Source organism: Cyanistes caeruleus, chromosome 14, assembly GCF_971803275.1.
Source record: "Cyanistes caeruleus chromosome 14, bCyaCae1.hap1.1, whole genome shotgun sequence".
Taxonomy (NCBI): Eukaryota; Metazoa; Chordata; class Aves; order Passeriformes; family Paridae; genus Cyanistes; species Cyanistes caeruleus.
The window spans coordinates 19786621-19802702 of NC_141714.1; the positions used below are offsets into that span (position 1 = coordinate 19786621).

A 16082-nucleotide genomic window follows, 5' to 3' on the forward strand; every position below is an offset into this window, starting at 1 on the left:
CGCGGCTCGGGACGGAGCCGGCGGCGCGGCCCGCAGCCCGAGTAGGAGCCGGGCCGAGCCGGGCCGAGCCGGGCGATGCGGCGGTGAGCGCGGCGGGGCCGGGCGGCGCCGCAATGCTCCGCCGCAGCCTCAGCCGCCTGGTGAGTGCGGGGCCGGGGCGGCGGGCGGGGAAAAGTTGCCTGTGGCGGGGTGGCGGTGTGGCGGGGTGGCGGTGCGGCGGTGGGGCGGTGTGGCGGTGGGGCGGTCTCCTTGCCGTGTGCCGGGGCTGTTCCCCGCGGGGCTCGAGTTGCCTTCGCTGCCGGAGCCCAGAGCTGGTTTTTGCCTGCCGGAGCCCAGAGCTGGTTTTTGCCTGCCGGAGCCCAGAGCTGGTTTTTGCCTGCCGGAGCCCAGAGCTGGTTTTTGCCTGCCGGAGCCCAGAGCTGGTTTTTGCCTGCCGGAGCCCAGAGCCGGTTTTTGCCTGCCGGGGCCGCCGGAGGTGATTCCCCCGGGCCGGCGGCGCTCCCCGCACCGCGTGGCTCTCCCTGCCCGGGGCGGGATGCGGGGCGCCGCGGGACCCAGCCCGCTCCCGGTGCCGGTGCCGGTGCCACATAACCACTGGCACTCCTCGCCGTGAGCTCACTGCTTGGCCTGAGCCCCGTCACTGCTCGTTTTTCGCTGTTGCACGGCGGATGTGGGGAAAGCGGCGTTTGGCGTGGCTCGCTGTTGATTCAGCAGTGGCACCCATGGCGCAGTGCGTACTTAGCGAAGTTGGGGCTGGGGCGGTGCTGGGCGGGGGGCGCAGCCCCGGGCCCCGAGCCCTGCCCCGGGCTCCAGCCGCTCACCTGCCGGGACCGGGCTCTGCCCGCAAGGCCGGGCCGCGCTCTCCCCCTCGCTTCTGCCTTGGAGAGAGAGATTTGTGCCACGTCTCGCAGCACAAGGGACTCGAAATGCGCGTTCCGAGTCTGGAGGGAGCTCTGCGGGGCAGGAGATGGCTTGATTTGGGGTTGATTTTCCGTTTGCGGGCTGTGTTTCTGTTGCAGGCTCCGGGTTAGCCCTGTGGAGAACACACCTACCGCAACCATTGTTTTGCAGCCTCGGGGACACACAGATCAGATGGAAGCTCAGTGCCCTGATTTTCTGGCTTTGATGCGCTTGGAGTTTAGCTCTGCCCTAAGCGCTTCCTACCCCACCCGCCCTAGCGGGAGGGTTCACCCAGCCGTGTCGAGAGGGGTTTGTGGTTTGAGGCATCTCCAGTGAGTTGAGTTAAAAGCTCCTTGAGGTGGCTGTGAGCAGGTACCTGCAGGGGCCTGGCTGGGCTCTGCATCCTGCCCCCGAGGAGGGGTCCCTGCCCTGCCGGGGGTCCCGCACAGGCTGTGTCACCTCTCGCAGCCCCTGGGCGTGGGGAGGGGACCTTGGGTGCTGCTGGCTTGTCATGTCCTTTGAGGTGGAGAAAAAGCATCCCGAGCACAAGGCGGGTGTTTCTGACCGCTCTGTGCAGGGCTGAGCTGGTGCAGCACCTGTGTGGAAGGGTAGGGGTGCTTTTCTGGCCAGAGGAGCAGCTCTGTTCAAGGAGCAGGACAGAGTGCCAGCTCATCTGCAGTGTTGGTGCGGGGTTTACACGCGGTTTGCACCTCCTGGCTTTGTAAGCAGCGTTTCAGCAGCAAGGAGCTGTTTGTGATCAAGCTGGTGCCAGTGGCACGGGTACCCCAGTATCAGCCTTTGGCTGATGGAGCAGCTCCTGCCGTGCTGCCGCAGCTCTGCCCTGTCCCAGCCCCAGCCCCAGCCCTGCAGGTGCCACGAGAGGCTCGGGTCAGTCCTGTCCCTCCTGCTCCTGCGAGGAGAGGACAGCCTGTGCCAATCTCTGTGGGACTGTCCCCGAGGTGCTGTCCTGCCCTCAGTCCTGCGTGGGTACTGCTGGCCTTCGAGGGATGCTCATCTTGTGGCAGTGCAGAAATTCACTGCAGTTATTAAAGGCTGCAGATTTTCTGACACTTAAGATCCCATAGGGCTGCTCAGTCAAACGTTGTAACCTCTCCACTGTGTGGTCTCTGCCTGAGGCTCGTAAATACCAACAGATGTTAAAAATCCTCTTTTCAATTCTAACTCACAGCTTAGGCACAATGGACGTGACCTGCCCTATCAGCGTGACTGTTTATGGCTCTGTTTTTCCCTCCTATGAACTCTGTCCTGAATAGGGTGTGAAATGGGATGGTAGAAAAAGCAAGAAGGGTAAGAGTGGTGCTCGTGGGTCTGCTTAGCTACCCAGGGGTACAGACTGATGCTCTGCAGAAACAAATTGGATTCTGAACTTTGATTTGCACCACCGAAATAATCCCTGTCAAAAGAAGAGTGGGGCTGGGATCACTGCGGGGAGGTGGGATTGAATTGCCATGGTTAATCCACTTTTAGGAGATACTGCCAACTTGAAATATAACTTTAATTCTTTTTTGGAAACAGATTCTAGCACTGGAGTCTTATTTTTAGTCTCCTGCTGCTCGTACGGCTGCTGTGGGGAGGATGCGGGAGCGGAGAGGGAAGGGTGGGGGTGTCTGGGGGAGGGCTGGGGTCACTCTGCTGTGCTGGGCTCCTCGCAGGGCTGGGGTGGGCACTGTCCACTTCCCGACCCTCTGGGCAGTGCTGTCCCTGTGCTGTGCACTGAAGACACAGTGTGCCTTTTCTCACAGGTTCCTCCCCCGTGTCCCTGGGAGCTGCACCCCGGGGCACAGCTCTGCACCACGGTGCTGCGGGGCCCCTGCCCGTCGGGGTGCTGTAAGGAAGAAGTGAGACGTGCAAAAAGAGAAGTTGCTGATGCCCTCATTGTTTTCAGTTTTCCTCCCAGTTGGCTTTTATTTAAGGCTGGTCTGGAAGTGAGGCCTGGGAGCTGTGGCCCTGCTGACGGTGCAGGAAGGCTGGGGATGGTGGGTGAAGCACCCCAGGGTGCTCCCCCTCCTCTTGGGGTGCCTGGTGCTGGCTGAGCCCCTGGGCTGGTGCTCCCTGTCGTGTGCTGTGTCCTGGGTCTCCTGCCTCTGCAGTCAGTGCAGTTCCTCACTCTGCTTCTGTGTGTTCCTAGGACAAGTAAGAAAACAACAAACATTCTGTAAGTGGGAGCAAAATTCTTCTGAGTGTTTGTGCAGCGTGTAACAATAGGACCTTAGTTGTGTTATTCCAATTTAATTAAATACCTTGGGGCCTGATCCTCTTTGCAGCCTGTGCTCTGGTAGATCCCTGGAGTTTGGTGAGTGCAGGGCTTGGTGTGAGCTGCTGGTTCTCAGCCCTGTTTGCTTGGTGCTGGGGGAAGAAGGTGTCTCTTAGCTGGGTGTGCAGGGGTTGTCGCTGGGCTGGAGCCGAGTGGCTCTGTGCCTTGTCCTAGGCTGCAGTGATGTTCTCTCGCTGCTCCTCTCCTGGGGTCTGCATCCCTCTCTCCTGTGCCAGCAGTGGGGGCACCCCCAGCTGGGCTATGGGGCCCTGTGGGGCAGGTCCCACCTGGAGCTCTGCAGGAGCATTCCCCTCTGAGACCTGGTCAGATGGCTGAGAATGGGAAAGGGCCCAAAGTCACTTCTCAGGTGGGAAGTAAATCCCCCCTGGCACTGGGGAATAGATGAGAAGGGGCAGAGGGGGAGAGCCCCTGGATGTCCTGGGCAGTGTGGGGCTGGTCCCTGCCCAGCTCGGGGGGATGCTGGAGTATGGCTTGTGGAAGGTGTCCAAGGCTGCAGTGGAGGATGCTGATTTACACTCCCATCTTCAGGCTGTGCAGCAAGTGTGTAATAAAACCTATTTTAGGAATCAGAGCACATCTGTGATTTTCTTTCACATTTGTTTTGGTTTTTTTTTTTCCCCCACAGAGTGTGAACAAACATTAGTGTGTGATTGCTGTTCCTGTTCTAATAATAAAGATGATTACACTTAGGAGTTGGAAGCTGTAAGAATTGTCTTTTCCCCCCCAGTCCAGCCATGTTAACACCTGGAGAGTGAGGCTGTACATCAGGTACCTTTTACCTGGCTGCCAGCTTCTGCAGGAAGTGTTCTCATTGATGTGACAAAAACCTGCAAGGAAAGGTTGGGGCTGGGGTGTCTGTGACACCAGCTGGCAGTTCTGCTTGGAGAAACCCCACACTTCCAAAGAGTATGTATTCTAATGAAGCCACTTGAATTTTTCATGGAAGTTGCTGGAATTTTATTTTGCAAGATGTGTTTATCGTGATAGCAGCATTCCACGTGCCTAGGCCAGTTCCCCTGTAGCAGCCACAGGGCAGCTTGACCACAGAGACAGGAGGCTCAAACAGGGAAGCTGGAACTGCAAAAAATCTTAGGGTTGCAATCCCTTATTGATGCCCCTTCCCTGGAAAGTGGGGGCACAGGAGTTTCTCAGATTCCTGTAACCATTTCCTCTTCAATGTCTCCTAGCTGTAGCCTTATTCCTAGAAATAGCTCAGCCATTTGGCTAAAAATAAATAAGAATCAAGCAAAAAGCTTGGCCTGGGATAAAGAGCTATGTGGGAGCGTTCATGGGTGCAGTTAAAGTTTGGGGAAGTTGGAAATCCCTGTAGGGAGGGCTGGAAAGCACCGGTCAAACATTAATGATAAGTGATGCTTCTAATTAAACCTGTGGTATGCTGAAACTTTCCTGTGCAGAATAATGAGTCTTGGCTGTGTTTTGTGCTCCCCTCCATACCACTTTTGTCCCTAGCTGGTATTTTGGTAAGAGTAATGATGATTGTCTGGGCTGTGTGGGAAAGGTTCATAGCTGAGCTGGCTGGAGCTGCAGCTGAAGGCATGGCAATTTGCTTTTAATAATAAAATTTGTAAAAGCAAACAGGACATCTATTAATAACAAGCTTTTCAGCTTTGCCTTTAATTTCATCCCGTTGCCTTTGGTTTATGGGTTTCCTTTCTGATTAAAACTGCTGTTTTCTGGCTGTAGCTGTCTCTAGCAGAGAGATTTATTTGCTTTTAACTAACTCTTAAGCTGGTGGAGAGCGTTCGTGGTGTAAGTCAGGTGAAACCCTCACACCCAAATGAGTTGTTGTCCAGTGATGATGCTTTTAGCAATGCAGGTTTGGTCCCTGTGAGCATCCTCCTCCCATGGCCCCATGCTTGCATCTCTTATCCCAGGTGTGTAATTCCTTGCAGTGTGGGACCGCGTTCCCTTGGGGGATGTCAGCCCCTCATCTTTGCTGAGGGAATGCTGGACTGGCCCGGTGGGGGAAGGTCTCTGTGCCAGGATGTGCCTGCCAGAGGAGCTGGCATTGCAGGGGAAGGGAGTCACTGAGCAGGGAAGGGGAATTTTCCAAGCAGCTTGGACACAGGGTGAGCGAGTGTGCTGTTAACTCATTTGCTGGGGTGGTTGTTCGGGGGAGTTTCCTGTATTTACTGTGTGGGAGGCGGGTGCTGAGGCTGGAGGGCAGCAGGGAGGGTTTCCTGCATGGCTCGGGTGTTCACTGTGGTGCCTTTGTGCCCAAATGTGTCCCCTGCCCAGGGGAGAGGGCAGCTCGTGCCCTGGGCCAGGACAGGCCATCCCGAGCTTACCTTGGAAAATGCCTCACCTCTGCATCTAGACTGAAATCTGCTTTTCTCTGCTGATGTTGGAAATATTTCTGTGTTTTCCGAGGCCTGGGAAGGACGGGCTGGTTTTTCCTGAGCAGGTTTTGCCGGTGCTACACGCAGGGTGCTGTGGACTTGACCTGCCTGTGCTCTCCCCAGGCAGCACACCTGTATCCAGAGCCAGCTTGGATCCCCAGGGGTGATGCTGTGGCAGCCAGGAGAGCCTGGCACACATCTGCAGCTCTGCCCCTGCCAGCTCCCTCACCTCTTACAAGTGGACAAGATATTTTTTTTCCCTACTTCAATTAGCAAGCAAAACTGAGGTTCAGTGGTGGGGTTTTTGGTGTTTTCCCTTGTTTGCCTGGGTGCTTGCAGCTGTCTCCAGCTTGTGGGGACCGTGCAGGCAGGGCTGGTGCCCAGCAGCTGGGGCTGTGTTTGGTGAGCCCTGCTGGGATGGATGTGCCTGAAGGACACACTGAAATGGGCTCTGCCCAGACCCTGTCCTGCCCCAGGGACACGCTGCCGGTCCGAGGGGTGTGCTGATCCTTGCAGATAGGTGACAAGGACACTGCTGCGCACCTTGCTGATGACTGTAAGCCATTTCTGGTATTATTATTGAAATAATTGTACAATGATCTTGTGTGCTTTGGCTCCCCTGAGGCTCCCTGCACCCTTTCCATAGGCTGGCCCCAGGAGCAGCCCCTGCTGCAGTTGGCCGAACTGCCTTGAATCATCCAGCACGCCTCCAGTGGCTCGTTCCCTGGCTTTGCCTGAACTGGCAATGTTTGAGTTGGGCAGTCAGGATTTTGCTTTTTTGCAGTAAACTTGACTCCAAGACTTGAGCATGGAGCTGTTCCCTGGAGTGCCTTAACCCTCCTGTGGGAGGAGGGCGATGCTCTGCTGCCCGTGCGCTGCAGGGGATGGCAGTGAGTGGCAAACTGCTTTAAAGCTTGATTTACTAACTTGTAGCCTGGGGAAATAGTGAAACTTCCCTGTTTTAAAAGGTCTCCTCTGGCTCCTGCCCTGACCTGGCTCCTGCTTGGCAGCAGCACGGCTGCTGGGTCAGGAAAAGCCTGTTTTGCCCAGAGGCTGCAGTGACTTCAATAGGTATATATGCATTAAATATACATGCATGCAATATATGCACATTAAATATGCATATAAGCAATATATAGAGATGCATTAAAAATAAATATATTTATTTTTGGTTATGGGCTCTTTCTCAGGCTTGGCCAAAGCCCAGGGAGCTGCTGGGCAGTGACTGGCACAGGGCACCGCACTGATGGTTGCAAAGTGCATTTGGGTAGGGAGCTGCACGTGGGACAGTGGGGTGGGAGAGGAGCTGAGGCTCCCAGGTGGGAGCAGAGCTGTCCTAGGTTTCGCTTCTCGTCCCCTCCATCATTTTCTGTGCTCTCATGGGGGTGCTCGCTGCAGCAGATGCTGATCAGAACCAATGCTCTAAAATATTTAGCTCCTTATGCAACCTCTTCTGCACATGATTTGCACTTTGTCCACTCCTGTGGGCACCTGTTGCATCCTGCTGACTCCAGTGGCTTTTTTTCCCCAAACCTGGGTTGTGCTGCTGGGGATGGAATTCCAGCTGAAGGCCATTTAGTCTAAAAGCCTGTCTCCTCTGGCCACCCAGCCTGATTGATAGCGATTCAGAGACATTTGTCCTGCCCTCCTTAATGAAAGCTTAGTGCATGATCCAGTTGTTTGTAAAGAGCTTTTTGTTTTCCTCCTGCAGCAGAAGGAGGGGTGAGCCCCTTCCAGGCTGTTCTAGCTGGATATTTTGCTCTTAAATCAGGCTGCTTTTTTTTGTTTGCCATCTTGAACAGGATTCCTGTTAAACTCTATTGTGGCCTTTGCTGAGTAATGCTTTGCTGCACTTGCTCTCAGCTGAATTTTCAGGATCTATAGGTGATGGACTCCAGCCTTTCTTATGGAGAGCTTGGTAATTCCTTGCTGTATGTTTCCAAAGAATCTTTTCATCTGGCATGTCTTAAAGTGTGCTGTGCACCTTAACAAGATTCTGTGAGATGATTGAAGTGGGACACAGACATTGCTCACTTGGTCAGTGTAATTTATTTGCAGTGTTGTGGCAAAGGCAGTGATTTGCAAACCAGAGGGATCCTCTATTTCTTGTGCTGTGAAGGACCTAGAAAAGCTGAGTAAGATGTGCAACAGGCAAGAGCAGACAATTTGAAGCGCTTCTTTGGTACTGCCATCCAAGATCTCTTCAGCAGTAATACAAATTAAATACTGCTTGACTGCAGCGACGCTGTGCTCTGTTGCTGGAGTCTCAATTGGCTTAAGAGGGGAAAAAAATAAAAAAAAATAAATCTCACTGCCGGGAAATTAAATGCAGGGGAAAAAAAAATCCACTTTTGTGAGCAGCCCTTCCATCTTTTATTATGATTTCTGTGTAATTCCTCCCCAGCATTCATACAAAGCCAGGCAGCTGCTATCTGTAGGGACTCAGACTGCACTCGGGGAGGCTGCAAAGCCAGCCTTGAAATGCAGTATTAATACATTTTTTTTGTTTGCTTTGGGTGGTGTTTTGCATGCCACTTCTGTTCAGTCTGAGCTGTGGAAGGTTTTTATTCTTTTTGTTTTTTCCTCCTTCCTTACAGCTCACCATTTCTTCCATTGTTTGCTCAGGGAGGGAGTGCAGTAAAATGAGCTGCGATGCCAAGGGCTGTTGTCCTGTATCAGCCAAACTGATACTGTGGGGCAGGTAATTTCCATGGGCTGGTTTCTGCTAGGGCAGTTCACTGGAGGGAAGTGGCACTTCCCACTGGCCAGGTACCATTGCAGTAGGTGCAGGGTGGGGAGCAGGCAGAGAGAGGAGACCCAGGGTGAAGGAGCTTGTGTTGGTGATGGTGAGAGCAGGAATGCCCTTGTCTAGGGAAAGAGACTGATGGGATGCTGTTCTCAGCTCTGCAGCTGGTGGAGCTGGGGTGCACCACAGAGAATCCCCAAGCTCCAGGCCTGATGTGCCAGGGCCAGTGAAAGCTCAGCTGCTGTGTCCTTGCAGCTTTCCTGGCTGCTGTGCTGGGCAGCGCTCGGTGTGGGGCTCGCTCAGCCTCTGCTGCCTTCCCCAGCACGGCTGCAACAGGAGCCAAAGGATTTCCTGGAGATAAACAGTTCTAGGCCACATGGTGAGGATTTCTCTCCTGACTGGGTGGATTTCACTGATATCCTGCTATGACTGTGCCTGCAAGCCCCAAGGATGAATCTGTTGGCGATTATTGTACCCAGACACAAAGATGTTCCCAGTGTGGTCTGGGTCCTGTGGAGCAAGGGGTGAAGTAGGTGACTCCTACCTTTTGTCTCCTGGTGCTTCTATGGAAACACTTGTCTGTAAGAAAACCACAGCTTTTTATGGTTTTGGAGTTGGAAAAGTTGCTCTGACCCTGGTGAGAAGAGCATGGGGAGGTGCTGGGACCTCGGGTACCCATTGTGGGGTTGAGGGCACCCCGGGATGCTGGTGCAGGACTCGGGGAGCCCCAGCAGGCTGGACCTGCCCTCCCCTCCCTCCTGCTGGCTCTTTGGGATTTGGGACAGCTTCCCTGGCGGCTGGGCAGCCCTGGGTGCCAGCCCTGGCTCCTGGGTGCGGTGGTGAGGTCTGGCTGGGCAGCCTGCAGCCTCTGCCCCTGCAGTGTGGGCAGCCAGGCAGGCTTGCTTCCCAGGGGAAAGGGAAGAAACTGCTCTGGGAAATGGGCTTCTCGCCAGTCAGCTGGCAGCCTGGCTCTGAAATGCTGGGAAAACTTAAAAAGAGGCAAAATGTTTGTAGGTGGCAGAGGTTAGAGTAATGTCTGGCCGAGCTGGGATGCATACCATAGCATTTAGGGGTTTTTTGCTTCCATAACTGAAGAGCTCAGGCTTTCAGAGGACCAGAAAACAACGGGAAAACCAACAAATTATAGCTCTGCTGGGTGATGCAAGCACTGACAATTGCAAACTGGGAGGTTTTTTTCCATTTTGCTCTTATTTTAATTTTTGCCAGGCCAAATCACTGCTCTGGAGAGCCTGCTGCCCTGCTAAAATAGCTGCCGATGAACAGACATATGTGCACAGCTTGAGCCAGGGAGAGGAGGGAGGAAGAGTTTTGAAGACAGGAAGACCTCGTTGTATTTGCTTTGTGACCTCTGCAAAACATTTGGCTCTTATTCAAAGTCCTTTTTCTGTTCTCCAGCCTGAAGTGTTCCTATGAGCCTGAGTTTTATATGCCGGCGGCATGCTGGTCAAACTTTTCTTTTGGACTGCCAAAAATAAAGATCTGCTGCCTGTATTTCAAGATGAGCAATGGTTTCATAACCCTGGCTGCCAACAGGGCAGGGGGAAAAAAGAATTGAGATGCTGAAAACTTGTGAAGGTCGGTGGTTGTGTGTGAGCAGGAGCAGCAGTGTTTCACAGAACAGCAGCACTGAGGTAGTGCTGCCCCAGTGGATCCAGTCTGGCCTTGGCTTTCTGCATCGCTCATGAGCCCAGCTTTGGACCAAGTGCTGCTGAGCAGAAGCTGGGGTTGCAGCCATGGTGGCACATTTGCTGGGAAGATGCACTACTGCCTGGTTTGAGAGTAGGCTGCCTTCAGAAGGAAAAACAAAATCTGTGCCAAAAAAAGGTCTTTTCAGCTGTCACCCCTGTCCACGGCACTCCTCAAGTCCAGGATAGGGCTGGGCTCTCCTTTAAATTTATTATCTAGGGGAAAAACTCTTGTATTTCCTCTCTCCACCCTTGTGAAATCTTTCAAGTAGCCTTTTCCCCTGTTCTCTCCACTCAGGCATGTCTCTCTCTGCTTTTATCAGTGGCTTTGTTGGCCAAGTCAGTTTTTCCAGGAAATGCAGCCTGGTTGGGCTCTGCTGTTCCCCACCCGCTGTCCTTGCTGAAGGTGATCTCCCTGTCAGGCCATGTGGTGAGGCAGCAGGTCTTGGGGACATGGGGCTGGGCTCTGGCTGGCACCCCTTGCTTGGCTGCCCTTGCACTTGCATTAAGGGTGGTGTGGTCTGGTTCAGTGATGCTGTGCTAGAGCTCATCGTGTGCTGCTTTACCATCCCCAGGGCTGAGGTCTGGGTGTTGAGCCCCATCACGTGCAGGTTGTGGTGTAAAACCCCCCAGGTTCTGGCCCTTTTCCCGTGGCTCCTCCTTGCTCTTGCCTTTTCTTTAGGTCTGGGGGCTCTCGGGGTTGCCCCTGCTGCCCCCAGCCTTGGCCGGAGCTGGCTTAACCCAGCGGTCACTCCCTGCTGCTTGTGTTTTGTCCCTGGCTGAAATATCAGTGGCAGCTTCTGCCTCAGCACAGGAGAAGGGATACTGGTTTAAATTTCAACTTTGTGTTTTCCCAAGGTGCCAGCCTTCCCATCCTGCTGAGGAGTGAGCAGCAGAGTCCCGTCCAGTGGGAGATGAGATGGGGCAGTGTGCGCCTTCAGCCCTTCCTCTTGGACCTATGAGCTCTCAGCATTGCAGATCCAATGCTGGCTGTTTGTTTTTTCCAAGGTCTGTGCATGTTATTGACCCTTTCATCAGGCACAGGGACAGTGGTGGGGTCGATCTGATCGATGGAGCTCTCTCTCTGAATCAGGAGATCTGCCTGAAGATGTGGTCGGTGTGGGTAAGCACAGTCGGAGCTGCTGAATTAGGAAGGGTGTTCTCAAAGCATGGCTTGTGCCCTCCAAGGAGTGACTAAGGACAAAGAGCCACGGGGAAATTGGCAAGAAGAAATCTCAATTAAAAATATGTCGGTTGGGCAGCGAGGCTGATGGGCTGAGCAACTTCCCGAGGCTGATGGATGTTTTGGGGAGGGTACGGTAAATTTATGGAGGCTTTTTAAAATTGTGGATGTGTTTTCCTTTGTTCTTCTGAGGCTAAGTGAAACAGGAGCTAGAACAGGCTGTTTTGGGAGGTGCTGTTATTTTTGCAAGCTTTTTTTGTAAATCAGGTCGCCTTCCCTACTACTTTTATGATAAATGGAACAATACTGGAGCAATTAGACTTTAAAGTACTCATGAGATTGAAGCCAAGTAATGTGATTTAATCTTTCTTTTGCATATATTTAATATAAGCTGTGATTTCATTCAAATGTTTGAGCTTTGTACTTGTACTGTATAATCTCTGGGTTTAGCAGATGACTTTTTTTTTCAAATGCCTGTGGTTTTTATTAGATCTGTTTTCTATGAGTTATTTGTGTTTACTTTGTGGCTTAAAGTTATCTTCAGCAAACATGAAAGGAAATGTTTTTTTCCTAGTTAGTTCTGGTTTTGGTGCTTTCTGGAACTGTAGTAAATCAAATGGTGGTGGTTTTTTAGTTTTTCTTGTGCCACTGTTTTTTTTTTCTGGAAACAGGGCCAGAAGGTAGCACAGACATTTGCTTTCCATATGGGGGATATAATTAAACACTCTGTTTGCAGCTGCCCTAGAAATATTCCTCTTGAAGTGGCTCCTTGTCAGCAGTGACTGCAGAGCACAGGTTCACCTCTCCTGTTGAACTCAGTCTAACTCCATTAATTTTTACCCAGGCTTGCTAATTGTTACCCAGGCTTGCAGCTTTTATCCAGTGCCATGTGGGTGCTGTGGTGGGATCCCAGGCAGTGGGGAGGGTGGGAGCAGTTGTGCTCCACAGGGACATTCCTGTGGGAGAAGGGTGAAGAGGCACGGGGGGACAGTTGCCTGAACTCAGGCAGAGAATTTGGGGACTGCTGTGGGCTGCAGATGTAATTCTGCCACCTCTGTGTAATGCTCCCACAGCTTCAAGTCATCAATATGTTGGGTTATTAATTGCATCCATGGGCATTTTTACTCCTGGCCTGATGCCTTCAAATCATACCCATTCTTACCTCCTCAAAGAGAAATGAATAGTGAAACTCCGAGCCTCAGGTGACCATGGGCGCGTGGATGGGCTTTTTCAGAATGTAAGAAAATATCCATTATCCCCCTCAATGCCTTGATTTCAGAACTGCTGCTTCTGGCAGTACGTGGGCTTTATAAGAGGTGCAAGCATGGGAAGGCTGGGTTGCATCAAAGCATTTGACAGAACACATTCATGTGTGAGCTGCTCCCTGGCACGAGGAGGTGCAGCAGCAGCAGCAGCAGCCCTTTGCCCTGCCAAGCGTGGGCAAAGGCAGGACGGGCAGCCAGCTGCCAGCCCGAGGGATGCTCCTGGCAGAACAGCCTCGCTTGCCTCTTCTTTATCTCCTGGGATTTCTGTCTGACTCTCTGGCTGCTGTCTTCCAGCTGAGCTGCTTCAGGAGAGATCTGCTTTGGATGCCCTGCTGATGGGCTTGGTTAGGCACTGGGGGAGTGAACAGGAGCTCTGAACTGAAGCTTGAAACATTGCAGGAGAGCCCTGCATCCCCTGGGCTGGTCCTCAGCAGATGCTGTGCTCCATCCCTTCTCAGTTCCTGGTGTCTGCAGTGTCCCCCTGGTGTCTGCCTGCTGCTGGGAGCTCTTCTGGCTCGCAGGGACACGGGAGAGCAGCTGGGTCTGTGTCACCTGCCGGCATCCCCAGATCCTCCAGGCTTGCTGGGGCCATGCAGTGTGGCTTCCCTGGCACTGTCCTCACACTGTGCCCAGTCTGACTCTGCTGGTCCCTGCAGACAGCTCTGCCTCTCCCAGTGCTCACACAAACACCTCCGGCCCAGGGAGGTGAGAAAGTGCCTGAGGGGAATGCAATTGTTTATTTTCTTGAATAATCCTTGTGGCAGGCTTGGCTCTAAACAGCAGGAGAAACTCTGGCTTTTGCCTGTACCAGCTCACTCCAGCACTGTGGACTGCAGGCTTTATAGAACCCAACGAGGCAGCTGCTTGAATTGCATCCAAGTAATATTTTCTTTTATTTTTTTGCCATCAGAATTAAATTTTTTCATGAAAGGCAGTTGGAAAAAGTCATCTAAATCCTCTCCCTGCTAATCTGCATATTTTATAATTTCCCCAAAAGCCTGGCAGTTATTCCCTAAATCTGCCTCTAAGTCTCTGTTGAGAGCTGTTATTAAGACGTAGCAATCTATTAACGACCCGGCCAGGGCCCGGGCTGGGCTCGTCAAAGTGAGAGCTTTTAATTGCTGACTTCATCCAACACCTCCTGCTGCAGGCGTCTGGTGTGTGCTGGCTTCTGGGGGGTGGAGAAGAGATGTGGAGCGAAGCCTTGCAGCTTCTGGCGTGGCTGTGGGATGGTGTGATGCCGTGGGAATTGAGGCAGTGGCAAGGGAAGTGCTGTGAGTGGTGGGAGCCTGTCAGACCGTGGAGGGGTGCACGGTGGGTTCCAGTGTCACTGCTCCCCTGGCATCACTCACCTGTGTGGGTGATGCTGCAGGTAATCAAAGGGGCTGGGGGATGTGAACCCTCCGGTGCACCTGGGTTTGGGTTCTCTGCTCTGAGGCTTCACACACACCGTGCTTCCTGTGGACACTCAGGAAATCCTTGTGTATACTCTTCCAGAAGTGCTTTAAGCAGAACTCGGTGGTTTCCGTGCCGGTGTGTGCGAGTGGCAAGCCCTCACCCTGCTCCTTCCCAGCGCGTGGCAGGGGAAGCTGTCGCTTCCTCCCTGGGCTGGAGCTGCTCCCCAGGCACTGCTGGCTCCAGAGCCTGGGCAGGGCACGGTGGGGACCAGACGTGGGGACGTGTCCCAGCTGCTGGCTCTGCCTCCTGCTCCCGGGGCACAGGTGGGTGACACCGTGGCTGGCACCTCCACGATGCAGCAGGTACGTCAGGGACCCTCCTCTGGCTGCAGTTTGTAGTTTGCAAGAGGCGCTGTTTGCCGCTGCAGTGGTGGTGCTGTGGCTGGGAGGATGGTGGCATTCCCTGGCTGGGGGTGTGTGCCAGCCCTGCCCAGCTTTGGGGTGCTGTGGCTGGAGGATGTGTGCCATGGGGTGCTTTGGGGTGCTGTGGCTGGAGGATGTGTGCCATGGGGTGCTTTGGGGTGCTGTGGCTGGAGGATGTGTGCCATGGGGTGCTTTGGGGTGCTGTGGCTGAAGGATGTGTGCCATGGGGTGCTTTCGGGTGCTGTGGCTGGGGGATGTGTGCCATGGGGTGCTTTGGGGTGCTGTGGCTGGAGGATGTGTGCCATGGGGTGCTTTGGGGTGCTGTGGCTGGGGGATGTGTGCCATGGGGTGCTTTGGGGTGCTGTGGCTGGGGGATGTGTGCCATGGGGTGCTTTGGGGTGCTGTGGCTGGAGGATGTGTGCCATGGGGTGCTTTGGGGTGCTGTGGCTGGGGGATGTGTGCCATGGGGTGCTTTGGGGTGCTGTGGCTGGAGGATGTGTGCCATGGGGTGCTTTGGGGTGCTCACTGCTGGGGGTGCTGGTGGCTGCTGCCTGTCGGGAGGTGCAGGATGTGGTGTAGGACATGAATCCTCCTAGCACTGGAGCTGTGAGGATGGTCAGCGCCTCCCCAAGTGTAGGCATGGTGTAAAAACACTTCTTTAATTAAAGGTGCTGCAGATGTGGGTGGGAAACAGAGGAAGGGAAGAGCTGCCACTTCCTTTGGGTAGATCTGCTCCTTGAGCAACAGGATCCATTCAGTTGCTGCTGCTCTGGGTCCACCGGTTTTAACAGTTTAACTTTTTGGTTTTGACACTTTCCTCATGCAGCAGTTAGTCCCAGGCCTTCTGACAGCATGTTTTTCTTCAGAGCACCTTTTCTCTAGCTGGGTTTTGTTTGTACCTTGACAAGCTGCCTGCCATGAGCCCTTTGGACAAGGGGATGCTGATGCAGGGCACTCAGAGCATCCACCTGCAGCAGGCTGAGCCCGTGCAGCTGACATGGGACAGGGATTTGGTGTTTGTGACACCTGCTCTTGTGGGCTTTCAAAGCAAGCAAGCTGTAGGGTTGAGGATTAGCGTGACTCAGTGGGATATGAAGAGTATCTGCTGGTGTTTTAGCAGCCCTGCTGCCTGCTAATGCCCTCGAACCATAGGCTGTGACAAATGTCTTCCCTATTCACGTCTTAAAATTCAAAACCTGAACTCTAAGGAAATCTTTCCCTGGTCTAACACCACTCTTTTCCCCCTCACCCATCTTCCCCTGTTTGCTCTTAGTGGACACTTTAAACTCACTGTGCAATTTTAAGTTTAGCATCACAAAATGTTTCCTGCTGCCAGCCAGGTCTTCTCCCTTGGCTGTGAGCATCTGTGGCAAGGACACTTTGTTGTATGGAAGGGGGAACCTGGACAGAATGAAAAGCTGATTTTTGAACTACTGCACAGTTCTGTTGTTTTTGAAAGTAAAGTTTTCTGAGAAATTTGTGTGCTGGGCTGGCCAGAGCTGGAGGCTGATGGAGATGGAGCTCACAGTGCTGCCTCAACCACTGAGAGCTTCCAGTGGGCTGCAGGGACCTGCCTGGCCTCAGCTTCCTCACAGCTTGGGAAAGGCTTTAAAAGAATCTTCAGGAAGTTGGAAATGTGATGTTTGAGAGTTACACTGAGCTAGACAAGGCCTGGTGCTTTTGGTGCATTCAGGTACGGCGTTTACACATCTCTCCTCTGGATGGGGAGGCTCTGTCTGTCTGGGGGGAGCTGTCTCCTCCCGTGTGTGGCCTGGAGGGGCTGTGGGGAGGCTGGGGCTGTGCTAG

The 16082-nt window shown here is 53.5% G+C and overlaps 1 protein-coding gene across 5 annotated transcripts in view; it reads left to right on the plus strand.

Moving 5' to 3' along the window:
• The window catches only part of ATP11C (ATPase phospholipid transporting 11C (ATP11C blood group)), a 53067-nt gene continuing 36985 nt past the window's right edge, over positions 1-16082 (plus strand). For 3 of the 5 annotated variants that reach the window (XR_015276101.1, XM_086850023.1, XM_086850020.1), the window contains exon 1: positions 2-140. Coding sequence is in view for 4 of the 5 variants with exons in the window: in XM_086850023.1 (XP_086706149.1) it covers positions 114-140 (27 nt within the window). In the remaining variant the exon portion in view is untranslated. Of the gene's footprint in view, positions 141-16082 lie in introns of all 5 variants that reach the window. The other 2 variants (XM_086850021.1, XM_086850022.1) reach the window with 1 other exon arrangement.